At 43.5% G+C, this 19,932-nt stretch overlaps 1 protein-coding gene across 1 annotated transcript in view; it reads right to left on the reverse strand.

Moving 5' to 3' along the window:
• The window catches only part of LOC120058335 (integrin beta-5-like), a 76,416-nt gene that overhangs the window by 31,531 nt on the left and 24,953 nt on the right, over positions 1-19,932 (reverse strand). Inside the window, exon 10 of the mRNA XM_039006923.1 lies at positions 8,548-8,977. Within this exon, the coding sequence (XP_038862851.1) occupies positions 8,548-8,977 (430 nt within the window). The remainder of the gene's footprint in view (positions 1-8,547; positions 8,978-19,932) is intronic.

The raw sequence follows: 19,932 nt of genomic DNA on the forward strand, positions 1-19,932 counted from the left end.
AAAACCCTAGAAACACACACACACACACACACAGTAGAGGGATGGTTGCATTTTAAATAACTACTGGCATTGACTGTTTTGTCCCGAGTCAGCACAGATGACAAACATCACATGCCTACTGTACCAGTCACCAGACAACAGCAATTACAGGGCATGAAAATAATGTTTAGGCCTTTGAACTGGCCAGCTGATTACTCACCACCCACCACCCACAACCCTATGAATACTCTAATAACACTGGGACCAAAAGCTAATAAAGAAAACACCAAAGGACAAGTACAGCTTTGCAACCTTATGATTATCATACACACACACCTGGCAGGGTCAGAACCATATTGCTGGATTTGATTCTATAGTTAGAACACATGAAGTAAACCGTGAACAGTTTCACAGGTCTATAACCTGGCTGTCTCTATCATTTACGGGTGCTGGCAACATGGTGTTCATGTTATTGAGTAGGCATTTGACACACTCCAGTGTGTGTGTTTGACATGCTAAGGCAGCATATTTCTTTCCCTCCTCAGAAGCCTGTGCTGACCTTTACACCACAATATATTCACTCATCAGGAAACACATGGGAGTGATGGGACTTCCTCTAACATGAACAGAACAATAGTCGTAGGTCAAAATAATGAGCTAATTGCCTCTCAGGTCCCAGATCCCCTTTTACCGCAACACAGGAGGATCATGAATGGGAATGTACAACATCTCGGCATGCCCCGAATGCGCTTCTGTGTTAGACAGGATTCTATTCTGGAGGAGGAGCAGTGATGCCGGGAGCGTTGTGTCTGATCACAGAGTCAGAGGTAGAGGCTGCCAAGACCAGCAGAGAGAGAGAGATTTACTGTATACAGCCCAGCCAGACGCCTCAGAGCTCAGACAGACAGACACCATGGAGTGTGGCACCGACCGTACTCACCAGATCTGGTGGGATTCAAATAGTATTTTTGGAGAAAACCGTTTCCATCTTGCACTCAAAGTAGGTTCAATCATATGCTCAAAGTATTTGAAATATTTCTAATACTATTTGAACCCAGTAGGTCTGGTACTCGAGGGAGAAAGAAAACAGGCACATGAATCCATCCATCTATCACAAATCTACAGGCCTGCTCTCCCCCTCGTCTCTCTCTCTCTGAGAGTAAACACTGACAGTGTAAATTGGAAAGTAGTCTCCTCTCAGGAGTCCACTCCACAGCTCAGAGCCTGGAAGAAGGCTTTCCTTTCCCCTTCCTCCATTTATTTCCTTTATATAGCACTCTGACCCCAGGTGCCATAGACCTCCAACAGTAACCACCATTTATACAGCTGTGGCTTGTTATCTTCCTCCAAGCAATTACAGTCTTGTTCCAACCTGACCTGTATGGAGTTCTGGAAGGCTCCAGGCACCACCCAGAATACAGCCACGTCATAAAGACAGAAGAGTTCAGAAAACGTTTTTAAAACATGTGTTGAGCCGACAAAATAAAAAGCAAATACTGTTAACTCTTCCCACCTGACGTTTGGGGTGAACATAAAGTCACTCACTTTGCTCAGGTGCAAATGCTTTAATCTGCCGTTAAGGGATTGTTATTAAACTGTGGTGCAAATTACACCTTAAAGTGACACGCCATAAGAGAGAATTCCTTCCCTAACAAAGGGCCAATCCTAACCTGAAGTCGACAACAAGCAACTAGGAGCTTGATGCAAATCCATCAGATGACATATGCACACTTATTTCAAGTTATCAAATCAAATTATATTTGTCACAGACTTGGTTAGCAGACATTAATGCGAGTGTTGCAAAATGCTTGTGCTTCTAGTTCCAACAGCGCAGTAATATCTAACAATTCCCCAACAACTACCTAATAATCACAAATCTAACAAGTATTCTAACAATTTCCCAACAACTACCTAATACACACAAATCTAAAGGGGTGAATGAGAATATGTACATACGGATGAGAGATGGCCGAGCGTCATAGGCAAGGTGCAATAGACGGTATAAAATACAGTATATACACGTGGTATGAGTAATGTAAGAGAGTTATTGGCAACCTGCCCAGAGCTCCACACATATAATGTACAGTAGGAGTAGCATGAATAACAATGACCTTTGGTAGCCATGGTAATCACAGCTGCATACATGTATCGACAAAGAGGTGAAGTCAGTTGCAGCCATTGTAATATAATTAGATATATCTAGAGAAGGGGAGTGTGATGTGTGGATTCCAGAAACTACACTATTCTGCTTCCTGCCTGTCCTGTAACCTCAGATCCTTGACATGATGGAAAACATGGAAGAACATGCCCTGTGGGCCACAGTGGTTAATGTGTACAGAGAGGTCCTGCGGGAGCAGTGTTTAACCCTCTCACCACTACAGAAGTACATTGGACAAAAGAGAAGCTCTGAGATCAGATCTGACCCCATTTTCTGTGTCACGTGTTCTCTGCATATTTCACTAAATATTTCAGTGTCTCTCCTCTGGAAGCCCAGCAGTATGCATGTTCCAGGGTGCATCCCACCTAGCACCCTATTTCCTATATAGTACAGTGCACTTCTTTTGACCAGAGCCTAATGGGCCCTGGTCAAAAATAGTGCAATATAAAAAGGGGGCTATGTGGGACGCAGCCTCGGAGTACCACTCATCAAATACATCAAGATGGTGCTGAGAGAGCTGTAGGTTTCCAGCAGCAACACCTGTAGTGCTTTGAGGGGAATAGGTTCTTTACTACACGGGGAGGGAATCCTTGTATCTGAAGTAGTTCTATGGGGCAAGAGAGGCCCCAAACAGAGCAGGCATGGGAAGGAAGAGAGTCTTGTATAGTATTTATTAGTTAGAGGAGAGAGTGGAGGAAGGACAATCCTGGCTCTTTATCATGGTCAGGCTCAGTCAGGTTTGAGGGGGGTTGAGGTATCATCCTGTGTTTGCTTTGGGTCAGGGGGCTACTAGCCTACTGAGCAGCAGTAGGAACCTAGGTGCTGTAGAGCTAGCTTCCGTCTAGCAAGGGAGAGGGAGATATGGGGTGAGGGACAAAATCCAAACACACACGGAATGATGCACACGCACGCATGCTCATATGATAGGCACATTTCTGCTCAATGCGCACTGCTGAGCTCCTTAGTGAGTTTACATGCTGGGCTGTCTGCCAAGCATTAACCCAGAATAGTTTGACTACTAATTGCTGTGTGTTCAACGAACTACAAATAAAAACACTAACCGACTCCACAGCTGTGCAAAAATGTTTAATGAACTGCTGCTTCAGCCTTGTAGAACCTGAGATCCTGTTAAAACTATGTTCCAGTCAAAAATATCAAAGTGATTGAGTGAAATCAGACTACTACTGGGCAGTGAGTAGGTGCTACAGTAGGTAGTAGCAGGAGCTACAAATCATGATGTTATAGGGACATCTTGAGTACCGGTATTAGCTTTGTTTCAACTTGTCCATGTTCCAGCTATCGCTGCAGGCTTTTCATACAATCAGAGTAGGCCAGACAGCAGTACCGCAATCTAAAAATGCATTTTCTATTAGCGGTGTCTATAAATTAAAGAGCTGAGGAGGAGAATAGAAGAAGCTGTAGGATATAGGACGGCTCCACAACATTTTGACCATCAAGCAATAAAACCAAAGTGCTTGGATTTGCCAGATGTTTTGCAAACACAGGACTAGTTACAGTCTACGCTAACTATTTTGCAAAATAGGCCAATCATGTCAGAGAGAGATTGGAAGCCCGCTAAATGCTTTCATTTCAATAAGTCAAAGTCACAGTCGTGCCAGGCACACACACATTAATACACACATGTTCCCATTTACTGTTTCAAACCTCCATCTGAGGCTGACGATTTATGAGGAGAAGGGGTTAGCGGGTAAAGTGCAAGTCTGGAAAACAGCCATGCTATTTCTGGCGTTTGGTGCTATTGAGTGGTTAGATTGTTACCGATAAGCAGCTGTAGATGTGTGACAGAGCAGAGGACCACAAAGTCTACGTTTACTGAGGCCTCGTCAAAAGCAGCCGACACACAGACTTAGCTGATCCATGCGTACACAGAAAGACGCAAAGAAAGAAAGTTTACTGTTGCCTCTATGAACATATTTTAACTCACATCCTGGTAATCACCCTTTCATACTTTACTGTAAGTGATACAAAGACTAATTCTATCCATACAGTACCCATCTATCTACACCTACTTAATCCTCCAGATATCCTGACAGAGACTCAGCACAGGCCTTAGGGCAGAGAGTCTAGTCTGGCCTTGCAGAAGACACTGAGGTTACGAATGTATGAGAATACAGAGAGTCTGAGCACAGGTCAGCAGACCAAACACATGCACACAGCATGGCCCTTGTGGGAGGTTACTGACACCACTCCTCCCCTATCCTTGCTCCTGCCAGATCTACTAACTTCAGAGACTGATTAATGCCCCTGACCTTCATTCTACAGGCCACCGTCTTAGTTTCACAAGAACAGGGTTGCCCTTGCACAGCCATAAGAGGTTCGTTGACTGTAAGCTCAGTATCACTCAATCAGCCCTGTCCAGAAACAACCACATAACCTCTAGGCACCATTAGTTCCGTACATCAATAGTGAATATTCCCTCTATCCTATCAGAGGGTAAGGTGGACCGTTGTCTATAAGCATCTCCCCCCCAACACACGCATCCCACCCAAACCAATTGAAACCCTTACACTCATTGAAAGACACTGGAAGCAGCGGAAGACAAGACCCCCAGTGTTTCATTCCGTTTATCTAACCAGGTGCAGAGATACAGCAGCTTATCAGTGAAGAGACCAAAAGCACATTTAGGAAAGGTGAGTGAAGAGACCAAAAACACATCAGTCTCTCAAACTATTTCTAACTATCAACTTCAAATTAAGCTGTGAATAGCTAACCTCTATGTCTGAGCTTTATTATTAGCAGTTTGGCCATTTTGTGGGATAAATTACTATTATAGTGGATATTTCCAATATTGTATTGACCTATTGCCAACTACATTAAATACACCAGTTGATTGAATCATGGGTTCGATGTGGGTGTAATTGGTTCAGGCATGTACAGCTGATGACACAGCCACACTGACAGTCACTGGCCAGAAAAACCAGACTGTAGGCGGTTAGGCTCTATGGGAGGTTTGGCTTGGTGCTATATTATATCACCACAGCACCAGGCAGCACAGACATGACAACAGCAACAGCTGGGTGTGGAGCGTGCCTGGCTTCCATCTATCGGTCCTCCTCACTCTACTCAGAGGGCCAGGGCAAACAAGAGCATGGCTGCTAAAGCTATCAAAGAAGGAATCTAGGAAGAGATTCCTTTCCTCCAAAGAGCAGAAGGAAACAACATACTCAAAAACAGTAGGTAGTGAAATAGTGTTGGTAAAAGCTACATAGCTACATTCCAGAAACACAGAGAGGACGGTACAGGTTGGCACAGTCAAATATCTGTGTATTTATAACTGCAGTAAAAAGATTCTGGTAAAAAAAAAAAGAATTATTGTGTACTGTAGTAGTACTACGATATAACCTCAGAGCTCTATTTACAAGAAGAGTGGGACCCACTCTTGTCTCTCTCCACAGCTGTCTTTTAGTGAGTAAGCAGGAACCAATATTCTTGGTTCCTGGTCTGGTGTGCATTTTGGCCGTGACACAGTAATCAGATTAGACGGAGGGAAGCATCAAGGAGAAGGAAAAGAGTCAAGGCCCTAGTAAGAAGGAGCCGCTTCCTGTAGGCCTGGCTGCTACACTGGTCCCTAGCCTAACCCCTGACCCCCTCAGCCTCATGTAGGCCTGGCTGCTACACTGGTCCCTAGCCTTATCCCTGACCCCCTCAGCCTCATGTAGGTCTGGCTGCTACACTGGTCTCTAGCCTAACCCCTGACCCCCTCAGCCTCATGTAGGCCTGGCTGCTACACTGGTCTCTAGCCTAACCCCTGACCCCCTCAGCCTCATGTAGGCCTGGCTGCTACACTGGTCTCTAGCTTAACCCCTGACCACCTCAGCTTCATGTAGGTCTGGCTAATACACTGCCGCGCAGAAGAAATATCAGAGAACCCAGAGAAGCACGAGATTGAACTTCACACAACTTTCTAGAGTTTTCCCCGTTAGTTAACACTATCAATATTTTCCTTTACTGTGGCAATTGTAATCGAATCAATGCAATATTAGTCACTTTCAAAGCAACCTACTAAATCAAGTTTTATTGGTCGCATACACAAATTTAGAAGATGTTATTGCGGGTATAGCGAAATGCTTGTGGTCTATGCAAGACTTAGTATGCAAAACTAACTACGCAAGAGATTGTTGTAGGCAGAACGCATCGGAGTAGAATTCTATTGCATTGACAGGCACAACTCAGGCTGGCCCGTACTCTACACAGACCGGTGTGCCATAACCAATCAGAGCTGCAGTAGGACTATATGCAAATATGCTATTACTATATATGGATCTGTGCCATTCACTTTGAACTGGACTGTTTTTACAGCATGAGCGGTCGTGAGTAGATACAGTGCTTTGATTCAAAACAAGCGTATCAAAACAACAAGATAAACTTCAAGATTTCTTGCAGACAATGCGGTTATCATGAAAAGGCTGGGAGATTTTAAATGCTTTGAGCTAGAAATGAGAACCCACCCAAGGACAACGCACCAATTTATTTCCTCTTTAATAATGACCAATGCCTTCCGGCAGTTAATCAGTCTGGATCCTGCAGTTCAATCCAAACCAGCTTCTCTTCCTAGCACAACACAGAGCAAATGAGCTGCTATCATCACAGCGTAACCAATCTAACCTATTGCACAATACTGTTTACATGGCATGTAACAGGAGGAGAATGGGACTCTGTACAGAGTATGAATTTCCCCATAACTATTAGTGGGTTTAGCGGACCAATGGTGGTATACAGAATTATTTTACAACACTGTTTATTACACGATTAAGTAACAGTGCCAGAGAAGTGTGGGAGAGAGGACATTCATTCAGATTCATTAGGAACTCATTATAGACTGAGCCAACCATGCACAGCGAGGAGGTGTGTGTGCGCGCACGTGTGTGTGTGTGAGAGAGAATGTGGGGGGCCACAGAGCATACTGGACTGTTAAGATTTAATTACTACCCCACCCCTTCCAGTTATCATCCTACCCTAAGGGCCTACTCATGGTCCGACCAACCGACAAACAAATGGTCCATTTTGTGTTTGTCCACTGCTTGGTCCTGCTGACTAAACGAAACAAGGCATTTTAACTGAGTATAGACCCATGCATTGTATTTGGCAATACACAAGGCACTGAGCAGGGCCTCTGTTACAAAGCTCCCTCTGTGGTTTGGTGGAACAGCCGTTAGCTTGGGGATGAGCCAGGGGCCCTTGGCCAACATCCAGCAGGTCTCGACCCAAAACGCACAGAGGCTACTTGGACTGGACCCGATGTTCTGGGAATCCAATAGGACAGCCTGTTTAGTATGTCACTAAGTTGCTCCCAGCTAGCAACCCTGCCTGCTGCCCAAGACAGTGTGAGAGAAAACTACGGCATGGGCTTCAAAGCAAGCAAGACCCTCAGGCAGGAGAAAACAGGATTTGTGGTCAACATCAGCACATGCACATTTAATCAATAGAGCACATGAATAGTTGGGGAGAAAAAATATTGGTGGTCTGGTTCTAGAATTCATTCCTGAATCCTGCACACAGCCACCCCAACTCTCCAGGGTCCCAAAGCACCCAGAGAACACAGCTCAGCTAGAGATAGTAAAACATGAACTGCACAACGAACTAGCTCCCAGCAGCTGTTCCTGAGCACTTTACTTTTCCCGAAGAAGAAATTCAGAATCAAGAGACATTTATCATAAAAAAACACCCCGAACATGTATGGTTTAGTATTAACACACACAAAAAGTACCCTTTCACACACACAAAATAGTAGCAGACCTGCAGGGCTGTGTTCAACGCTGCACCACGAACAGGCTGCTTTTCCTCTAATAAATGCAGGTTGACGTTTATTGTCATGAGTCTTGCATTGGAGGCAGAAAGAACTAAGTGGTTTCCACTACACGGGCATGCTGCAAAGTAAAAATTGGCAATAAAAATTCATGAAAAAACACTAGCTTTTTAGTCTTCATTTAAGGTTAGGCATTAGGGTTAGCAGTGTGGTAAAGGTTAGGTTTAAAATCAATATGACTTTTTGGTAGTGCCAGCTAGTGACCACTCTGCAGAACTGCCTCCAGTACATGAGTCATCTCAATAAATGCCAACCTGCCTAATAAACACAGACCAGAGTGATGTGGTAACAGACCCTGGAAACAACATCCCACCTGCTCACTACTATCGTACAGCCTTGTAGATCAATAAACATTAATTGAATGCGTCTCTTAGCATCAACATGACAGCACAAGCCAACTTAGACACACCCTCAATAGCGACACATCTAGGACTCTAGTGTTCTGCACATGTATCAGGTACTGTACGAAGCACTACTGTGTATGTCTGAATCATTTATGTTGTACACATGCAGAAGTAGAGAGGAGATCCAGCAATTTGGAGAGCGAAGTAGCGGCAGTGCTCCCTTCTCTTTGCACACCTACCTGAGCAGAGGATGCCCTTGTGTCGGGCGCAGGAGAAGTCGTCACACTCGCAGAAGGTCCCGTAGATCTTCCCGAACTCTGACTCGTAGCAGAGGCACTGGTTACAGCTGCACTCCCCTCTCCCACCACAGATCTGCTTCCCCTCCTCCTCTCTACAGGCGCTCAGGTACTTGCTGCCAGCCTCGCCCTCCTGGCACTCACAGCGGGCACCCAGGTAGCCCGGGTCACAGCGGCAGGTACCACAGGTGTACTGTCCGATGGAGCTGCAGCGGCTACTGTTAGCCTGGGTCCAGTCGGTGCAGCCACAGTCACAGCGGTAGTCCACTGACACCTCCAGACGATCCTTGAAGCCCACAGGTTTGATGGTGAATCTCTGCTGGGTGCCAGGGGCGGGGCAGCCTCTGGCGTCTACACTCACGTTGAAGGACACCTGGAAGAAAGAAGAACAGTACAACAGGGTTAGTATATGGACTGGAATTACACAAATTGCCACAATTTGAGAATTTCTCAATCAAGGAGTTTTACACAAACCTACGTCATACTCATAACTGGATTTTAAAATGGTCTCAATCTGGATCCATCACAATTACACCATCTACCTTCAGATAAACCCATTTTGCTCATATTAAGGCTTGGCTGTGATCTACATTTGACCTGCAAGCTGTGTTTATACATGTGGAATTATCTCAGAGAGAGAGAAAGCGCGAGAGATCGAGAGAGCGCGAGAGAGAGCGATCAGAGGAGAGCGATCAGAGGACAGTTTGTGGCTTTGAGCCAGTTAGGTGATTAATCACAGCCAATTCAAGCAGCAGATGACACAGACAGGACCTCCACCCATTTGATTGCTCTGAGGAAGGAAGTCTGAACAAGACAGAAACTCCACCCTCCCTTTAGATTGGCTTGTCTCAACAGTTACGTTGATTGGAAGATGGTGCTGCAGTGGATAGCAGATGTTTTATGGACTCCGGAATAATTCTCAAATGTGTTTTTTTCATGCTGAAAAATATTTTTAACACCATCTCCAACCTTCATTTGTTATGACTGAAAATAGCTTTTGGACACCAAGGGCCAGACACACCAGTTAGGTGTAAAAAAATAAAAAAATAAAAAAGTCTTAAAATGCTAGGTCAGGTGTATCTACGTCCGACTTTGGGATCAGAATTTACACCTGCTGCACCAACCAAAAAGACTAGTCGTAGCTAAATCCAGCGTAAGCAATGATTAAGCAAGAGATGAAGCACGAGATTTGATGCTTCATAATGGTGGTTGCTAGGCAGCACCCATTACTAGGCTGTTACTGTTCTCGTGGCAGTTTTAAACTTTGCGAGGCATGTCCCATCACTTCAAAGCCCACCCACTATGCATGCATGTTGTTTTCTTAACCATACCTTGATGGATCAATCAATCAATAATTACTGTGGAATGAATATCACTGCATGATGAAGTTATTGGATAAAGTAGGCTAATGCTATTGAAGGCATTTATCATATTGTTGCTTACTGAAACTCCCAAAGTCATTGAACTGTTTTCAATACTTTAAAGCAATAGCCGTGTGGTCAACTATAATTTCAGCCCCTTATCATTGGGACAATATTATCGCGCTGTTTTTAGACAAGCGTGGGGAATAGTCTTTATAAATCAATCGTCAAGATTTTTGTTTACCGGAATGTCTGTTTGGATATTTGATTATAATTAGGCTGGGAAAATGTTAGTCAAATTGAGGTCAGTGTTCATAATGATAATCTAGTCTAGTTTGCTCATCTAACAGCATTATCAGAACATTTTGCTAGCATGTTATGTAGTCTAAGGTAGCCTAGTATAAACAAGTGGATTATTTTGCTCCTCACTCGCGTAGTAGCCTAGGCTATAGTGCCTTCAGTAAGTATTCACACCTTGACTTTTTCCACATTTTGTGTTACAGCCTGAATTTAAAATGGGCTCAATTGAGATGTTTTGTCACTGGCTTAAACACACACACCTCCACTTTGACATTATGGGGTAGTGTTTTTATTATTATTATTATTATTATTATTATTTTTTTTTACAAATGAATAAAAATAAAAACATATGAAATGTCTTGAGTCAATAAGTATTTAACCCCTTTGTTATGGCAAGCCTAAATAAGTTCAGGAGTAAAAATGTTCTTAACAAGTCACATATTACTTTGCATGGACTCACTCTCTGTGCAATAATAGTTCTTAACATTATTTTTTTATGACTACCTCATCTTTTTACCTCACACATACAAGTATCTGTAAGGTCCCTCAGTTGAGCAGTGAATTTCAAAACCTCGCAAAGAAGAAAACCTTCTTTAGATGGTAATAAAAAATATAAAAAAAGCAGACAGTTGCCGGAGAGGAAGGAAACCGCTCAGGGATTTCACCATGAGGCCAACGCTGACTTCAAGACAGTTACAGTTTAATGGCTGTGATAGGAGAAAACTGAGGATGGATAAACAACATTGTAGTTACTAACCTAATTGACAGAGTGAAAAGGAAGCCTGTACAGAATGAAAATATTGCAAAACATGCATCCTGTTTGCAACAAGGCATGGGGCTCCCGAGTGGCACAGCGGTCTAAGGCACTGCATCTCAGTGCAAGAGGCAACACTACATTCCCTGGTTTGAATCCAGGTTGAATCACAACCGGACGTAATTGGGAGTCCCATTGATGCGTTGCACAATTGGCCCAGCGTCGTCCGGGTTTGACCGGGGTAGGCCGTCATTGTAACTAAGAATTTGTTCTTAACTGACATGCCTAGTTAAAAAAAAAAAAATAATAATAATAATACCTTTATTTAAGTCATACTGAAGAAAATGTGGCAAAGCCATTTACTTTTTTGTCCTAAATACAAAGTGTGTTGCATTGGATTTACCCCAAACATATTACGGAGTCCCAATCCCCATATTTTCAAGCATAGTGGTGTCTGCATCATGTTATGGGTATGCTTGTAATCGTCAAGAACCGGGGAGCTTTTCTTCAGGATAAAAAATAAATTGAATGGAGCTAAGCACAGGCACAATCCTAGAGGAAAACCTGGTTCAGGACAATTCTCCTTTCAGCAGGACAATAACCTAAAACAAGACTAAAACTACACTGGAGTTGCTTACCAAGAAGACAGTGAATATTCCTGAGTGGCCGAGTTCCAGTTTTGACTTAAATCTACTTGAAAATCTATGGCAACACCTGAAAATGGTTGTCTAACAATGATCAACAAATTTGAACAGCAAATTTTTGAAGAACTTTTTAAAGAATAAATGGGCAAATATTGTACAACCCAGGTGTGTAAAGCTCTTAAAGATTTACCCAGAAAGACTCTCAGCTGAAATCGCTGCCAAAGGTGATTCTGACATTGACTCAGGGGTGTGAATACTTATGTAAATGAGATATGAGCTATTATAAAAGTGGAGGTGGCAGCTCATCTATTAGTTTTCTAATATCTGATCAGACACATTTAGCATGCTGTAATGTAGCATAAATCAAGTGTATTATTCTGCTATTGACTCACGCATAGGCAACTCGAAAAGCCCGGAGGTTGTGAAATATGAACACGAGACTCACATCCTTTAGAAAATATAGATTGTTCTTTCTTGGTATGTACAAAAAAGAATAGCATAGTCCCGCCTCCCGACCAGGCGTAGAGTCTATGCCCAGGCATAGCTCATAGAAGGGCTTACGCCCAGGCATAGCTCATAGAAGGGCTGACGCCCAGGCATAGCTCATAGAAGGGCTGACGCCCAGGCATAGCTCATAGAAGGGCTGACGCCCAGGCATAGCTCATAGAAGGGCTGACGCCCAGGCATAGCTCATAGAAGGGCTGACGCCCAGGCATAGCTCATAGAAGGGCTAACGCCCAGGCACAGCTCATAGAAGGGCTAACGCCCAGGCACAGCTCATAGAAGGGCTAACGCCCAGGCACAGCTCATAGAAGGGCTTACGCCCAGGTGATGCAACAGGTATAATCTTTACGTCCACGTAGAGCATGTCGAACGTAGAGTTACGACCCACTTACAACCAACTGGTGCAATCGGCCCCGGATCAGCGATCACTAACCTCGATCCATGTCATTTTTACTGGTTATTGTTATTCACTGTATTTATTCCTCGTGTCACCAATTCTATTTTTTATCTTTAACTCTGCATTGTTGTAAAAAGACCCGGAAGCAAGCATGTCCCTGTTAATCTACATCTGTTGTTTACGAAGCATATGACAAATAACATTTGATTTGCAGCGCATTACTGTTTCCATCTCTGTAGCTCAACTGCCACAGCAACCATCTCCAGTGTGTGTGTGTGCGTGCGACTGCCTGTTGTAGATGAGGCAGTGTGTTATTCTTTGTGGTTTCACTCCCTTTATATGGGATAATGGCGTGAATTCCTCCAGTTAAACTGATACTACCATGAATCTACAAAACTGCAATGTACAGTATATATGTCAGTTGATATATCATCACCTTCCATATAACCTTTGGCGCATTGGAAAACGCTCTGAGGCAAAACATCTTTAAAACTGGGTAATTCTGCCCAAAGAAAAACACAAGGACCGACTTCAATAACATCAATTAGAATACATATGAAATGTGGTTAACTTTTCAATACATAACAGAGCTCTGGATGAGAGCATGGATACGTTCAACCACAGAAATATTTTAGCATAGAGAAAAGCTAATCTGTGGCAGCTGTAGGGGTATTTCAGGAAGGATGTCCTTCCATGACGTAGGTCTCATAAGGTTCACTCTTCCACATCATTCTCTTTCTCCCAGTGGTTCTCGATGAGTGAAGAAGCGCACACACACACACGTCTACAGGTAGCCTATGTGCCCTTTGGCAGTGTTGAGCCCAGAGGGGTCATTGGAGGTGGAGAGGCAGGGATGTGAGGGGGAAAATGCTGTGCTTTGAAGTTTATCTCCCAAGACTGAAGGCCATAGCCCTCTGGACTGCAGCCCCAAAGCCAAACACTCAGATGCTTGGGCCATGTTGATGTTGGCAGCAGCTCTGCACGCAACGATCTGAGTCTTCAGGAGAGAAAAAGAGCATTGGCCTGTCACTCAGAATGCAGGACCTTTCGCTCTCTCTCTATGGGTCTCCTAGGCCATCAATGTCTTCCATCTTCCCTTCCTCTTTCAATGAGAAGTGAACATCAACAGGCTTAGTGGTGAAGAGGTCATAGTACCATAGACCCTACTGGGTGAGCCGCTGACTAATATGAAACGCTGTACAATATGAGTGTGTGGCTATGTGTGGAGTAAACACTCATGACATCAACCTGCATCATCTGTCCAACCCAAACCATTGATCTAGTTAGTAAGTGATGAATGTCTGTAGGTAATACAGAAACACGAGTCAAAAAAAAAATACATCAACAACAAAGCTATTGTCATCCACAAGCACAGCATGGCAGAAGAACAGGACATGTTGTGGTATGTTCCTGCTGAGTACTAGATAAGCCTCCAATCAGAGTTCACAGGAAGGAAGGGCCCACATAACACATGGAAGAACTGCTTGTCTGCTGTTTGCCTCTTCCACTACAGCACAGTGCTCTTCCTAATGAGGTAATGAGATTTAGGGGAGTGAGTCACGAGGAACCCATCTCCTTTAACCATGTGGCTCGTTAGGGAAACTAGCAACCATGAGATAAAGCTGCTGGATAAAAAAGGCAGGGAACCAAATCCCAGGACATTACTGCTGTGATTGTGAGAGAGGGATGGAATGGAGGAGTGGAACGGAGAGAGCAGCAGATTAATCACCAAAGTCTGTCTTGAGTCAAGTATTCAACCACTTTGTTATGGCAAGCCTAAATAAGTTCAGGATAAAACATTTGCTTAACAAGACACATAAGTTGCACGGACTCACTCGGTGTGCAGTAATAGTGTTTAACGTAACTTTATGATTACCTCATCTCTGTACCTCACACATACAGATCATTTTAAGGTCCCTCAGTCCAGCAGTGAATTTCAAACACAGATTCACCCTCAAAGACCAGGTAGGTTTTCCAACGCCTCACAAAAAAGTACACCTATCGGTAGACAAGACATTGAATATCTCTGAGCCTTGTGAAGTTATTAAATTACACTTTGGATGGTGTATCAATACACCCATTCACTACAAAGATATAGTCGCACTTCCTAACTCATTTGCCGGGGAGGGAGGAAACCGCTCAGATGACGCGGATGCTACGCTACAGGACTGTTTTTCTAGCACAGACTGCAATATGTTCCGGAACTCATCAAATGGCATTGAGGAGTATACCACCTCAGTCACCGGCTTCATCAATAAGTGCATCGACAACGTCATCCCCCACAGTGACAGTACGTACATATCCCAACCAGAAGCCATGGATTACAGGCAACATCTGCACTGAGCTAAAAAGGCTAGAGCTGCCGCTTTCAAGGAGTGGGACACCACTCCGGACGCTTATAAGAAATCCAGCTATTCCCTTAGACGAACCATCAAACAGGCAAAGCATCAATGCAGGACTAAGATTGAATCCTACTACACCGGTTCTGACGCTTGTCAGATGTGGCAGGGCTTGCAAACTATTACGGACTAAAGAGAAACCCTGCCACGAGCTGCCCAGTGACGCAAGCCTACCAGACGAGCTAAATGCCTTTTATGCCTGCTTCGAGGCAAGCAACACTGAAGCATGCATGAGAGCACCAGCTGTTCCGGACGACTGTGTGATCACGCTCTTCGTATGCTGATGTGAGCAAGACCTTTAAACAGGTCAACAGTCACAAGGCTGCGGGGCCAGACGGATTACCAGGACGTGTACTCAAAGCATGCGTGGACCAACTGGCAAGTGTCTACACTGACATTTTCAACCTCTCCCTGACCAAGTCTGTAATACCTACATGTTTCAAGCAGACCACTATAGTCCCTGTGCCCAAGAATGCGAAAGTAACCTACCTAAATGACTACCGCCCCGTAGCACTCACGTTGTTAGCCATGAAGTGGTCATGGCACACAACGATGAGAGCCTATAGGGAGGTCAGAGACCTGGCAGTGTGGTGCCAGGACAACACATCACCAACAAACGATCATGGTCCAAACAGACCAATACAGTTGCGAAGAGGGCACGACAACACCTTTTCCCCATCAGGAGACTGAAAATATTTGGCATGGGTCCCCAGATCCTCAAAACGTTCTACAGCTGCATCATCGAGAGCACCGCCTGGTATGGAAACAGCTCGGCATCCGTCCATAAGGCGCTACTAGGGTAGTGCATATTAGAGATCGACCGATTATGATTTTTCAACGCCGATACCGATTATTGGAGGACCAAAAAAGCTGATACCGATTAATCGGACGATGTTTTAATTTAATTTATTTGTAATAATGACAATTACAACAATACTGAATGAACACTTATTTTAACTTAATATAATACATCAATCAAATCAATTTAGCCTCAAATAAATAATGAAACATGTTCAATTTGGTTTAAATAATGCAAAAACAAAGTGTTGGAGAAGTAAAAGTGCAATATGTGCCATGTAAAAAAGCTAACATTTAAGTTCCTTGCTCAGAACATGAGAACATATGAAAGCTGGTGGTTCCTTTTAACATGAGTCTTCAATATTCCCAGGTAAGAAGCTTTAGGTTGAGGTTATTATCGGAATTATAGGACTATTTCTCTCTAAACCATTTGTATTTCATATTGACTATTGGATGTTCTTATAGGCACTTTAGTATTGCCAGTGTAACAGTATAGCTTCCATCCCTCTCCTCGCCCCTACCTGGGCTCGAACAAGGAACACATCGACAACAGCCACCCTTGAAGCATCGTTACCCATCGCTCCACAAAAGCCGCGGCTCTTGCAGAGCAAGGAGAACAACTACTACAAGTCTCAGAGCGAGTGACGTTTGAAACGCTATTAGCGTGCACGCCGCTAACTAGCTAGCCATTTCACATCGGTTACACCAGCCTAACCTCGGGAGTTGATAGGCTTGAAGTCATAAACGCAGGAAAGTACTGTTTGAATGAATGCTTACGAGCCTGCTGCTGCCTATCACCGCTCAGTCAGACTGCTCTATCAAATATCAAATCATAGACTTAATTATAACATAATAACACACAGAAATACGAGCCTTAGGTCATTAATATGGTCAACTCCGGAAACTATCATTTCGAAAATAAAAAGTTTATTCTTTCAGTGAAATACGGAACCGTTCCGTATTTTATCTAACGGGTGGCATCCATAAGTCTAAATATTCCTGTTACATTGCACAACCTTCAATGTTATGTCATAATTACGTAAAATTCTGGCAAATTAGTTCGCAACGAACCAGGCGGCCCAAACTGTTGCATATACCCTGACTCTGCCTGCAAAGAACGCAAGAGAAGTGACACAATTTCCCTAGTTGAATAATTGCCTGCTAACATGAATTTCTTTTAACTAAATATGCAGGTTTAAAAATATATACTTCTGTGTATTGATTTTAAGAAAGGCGTTGATGTTTATGGTTAGGTACACATTGGTGCAAATGGTGCGAATTTTTTTCCGCAAGTGCGCTGGTTAAATCTCCCGTTTGGCAAAGTAGGCTGTGATTCAATGATAAATTTACAGGCACTGCATCGATTACATGCAACGCAGGACAAGCTAGATAAACTAGTAATATCATCAACCATGTGTAGTTAACTAGTGATTATGTTAAGATTGATTGTTTTTTTATAAGTTTAATGCTAGCTAGCACCTTACCTTGGCTCCTTGCTGCACTCGCATAAGAGGTAGTCAGCCTGCCACGCAGTCCCCTCGTGGAGTGCAATGTAATCGGCCATGATCGGTGTCCAAAAATGCAGATTACCGATTGTTATGAAAACTTGAAATCGGCCCTAATTAATCGGCCATTCCGATTAATCGGTCGACCTCTAGTGCATATGGCCCAGTACATCACTGGGGGAAAGCTTCCTGCCATCCAGGACCCATATACTAGGCAGTGTCAAAGGAAGGCCCCCCAAAAATTGTCAAAGACTCCAGTCACCCAAGTCATAGACTGTTCTCTCTGCTACTGCATGGCAAGCGGTACCGGAGCACCAAGTCAAGGACCAAAAGGCTCCTTAACAGCTTCTACCCCCAAGCCATAAGACTGTTGAACAATTAATGAAATGGCCAATCGGACTATTTACATTTTACCTCCCCCCACCACCTTTGTTTTACTGAGTGGTACTGAGTACCACTCTCCATATTTTCAAGCCTAGTGGTGCTGCATCATGTTATGTGTATGCTTGTAATCGTTAAGAACTGTGGAGTTTTTCAGGATAAAAAAAGGAATGGAATGGAGCTAAGAACAGGCAAAAATCCCAGAGGAAAACCTGGTTCAGTCTGCTTTCCACCAGACACTGGGAGATCAATTCACCTTTCAGCAGGACAATAACCTAAAAACACAAGGCCAAATCTACACTGGAGTAGCTTACCAAGAATACTGTGAATGTTACTGAGTGGCCGAGTTACAGTTTTGACTTAAATCTACTGCAAGACCTAAAAATGGTTGTCTAGCAATGATCAACAACCAATTTGACAGAGCTTGAAGAAGTTTGAAAATAATACATTGGCAAATGTTCTACAATCCAGGTGTGGAAAGCTCTTACAGACTTACCCAGAAAGACTCAGCTATAATTGCTGCCAAAGGTGCTTCTACAAAGTATTGTCTCAGGGGTGTGAATACTTATGTAAATGAGATATGTCTGTATTTCAATCTCAATAAATTTGCCAACATTTCTAAAAACATTCACTTTGTGATTATGGGGTGTTTGTTTGTCCATTTTGAATTCAGGCTGTAACAACAGCGTGTGGAATAAGTCTACAGGTATGAATACTTTCTGAAGGTACTGTACAGGATCTTAATTTTGTTGCAGAGAAATGCAGATGAGCTTCATGATTTACAGAAATTCAGTGACAACCCACACTAAGACACAGTTATATTAACATTGCACTTTTCATGTAGCATAATTTTGGTCAGCTAATAGTCTAAACACGGATCAAGCAACATTATGGACTATACTGGTCAAATTAAGATCCTACATCTATATGGGAAATATTTAGTACTCTTTAAGGTTTGAGAGTGTCGCAGTGAAAGGAAGGTGGGCTTAAGTTTGTACACTGGGTCTAACACACATTTGTTACCACGTCGTCTTTGTTCGTTAAAATCGCCTCTGGTTTCACCAACCCTTCTTTCTCTAACTTTTGTAGTGAGGACATTGACATGCAGCTTCAGGCCCCAGAGCAAGGCTGCAGCCAGAGACCCTGTGACTGACACCTGGGAACTTTCCCAATTCCTCCTCCCTCTATTCCTCGCGTCCTCTTTCCTCACCTTTTTAGGAGGACAGATTAGCACTCAGAGGCCTGCAGAGAAAATACCCCCGCTGCAGAACAAAAGACAGAGTTAGACCCATCACCCTGGCCATGCAGAGATGTGATTCCCCCATTCACTACTATTATTCATTCACCCTCCATCCCCACACACCATCCTTATTTCCTACATTCAATTAAGACAAATAAGGAATCAGTGAGGGAGACACTGGGGCTTTGGGAAGAAGAATTCCACAGGGTCGGATCTCTGCGTGGTGGAGTGTACAAAGTAGCCCCTTGCTGAGCATTTCAATAGATCCTGTACAAATCCTCATTGGGGCCTGAGGATTTGAGCAGTGCAGAATTCAAAGCAATTAAGATGTGCAGTGATCTCACGTCACCTGACCTTTCTTAGAGTTTTGTTAGCTGAAACAAAGGAAGAGAAGAACGCATTCCATCTAAATGGCAAGAACATGTTGGAACCCAATTAAAAAGCCAGCTAAAATATTATTCCGATGCCAAATTATTATCCCCCCCTATACGTAGGTCTACTCACACTAAAATGCTTTCTGTGGAGGCTACTGATGCCACATCACCCATAGACTACTTCATCCAAAGCCATCCAAAATAGCTTATTTGGAGGGCTATTTGGAAAGCACAACTGATTTCCAATTGCAGTGTTCAGAAGCCAAGAATAAGTTGAGTCAGTTCAAACTCCCACTGCTATCCCAGGAAGAGGGTGACCCTTGCCTTGAGAATGGCCAGTATCTGCCGAGACAGCCGTGTGTTGACAGAGTATGTGTGTGTGTTGGTTGGAGACAGGACATTCTGGAGTCCCAGAGAAGGGATGGACACCATGACTAATATTTTTTCCAAAACAGACAGAAGCATTTTTACCACCCCCAGTTTGCTTTCTTCCAAGGGAAAGAATATGTTTGCATTATTTCAGTCATGGTCTGCTCATATCAAATACATTAAGCAGGGTCAAATTTGAGCGCACACATATGTTAACTGTTAAAGAGAGTAAGCAAAGCAACAACATTGTTGTTCTCTCACTCAATCTCTCTTTTTCTCATAGTCTAAGACATGGCCGATAT

This window comes from Salvelinus namaycush, chromosome 13, assembly GCF_016432855.1.
Source record: "Salvelinus namaycush isolate Seneca chromosome 13, SaNama_1.0, whole genome shotgun sequence".
NCBI classification, from domain to species: domain Eukaryota; kingdom Metazoa; phylum Chordata; class Actinopteri; order Salmoniformes; family Salmonidae; genus Salvelinus; species Salvelinus namaycush.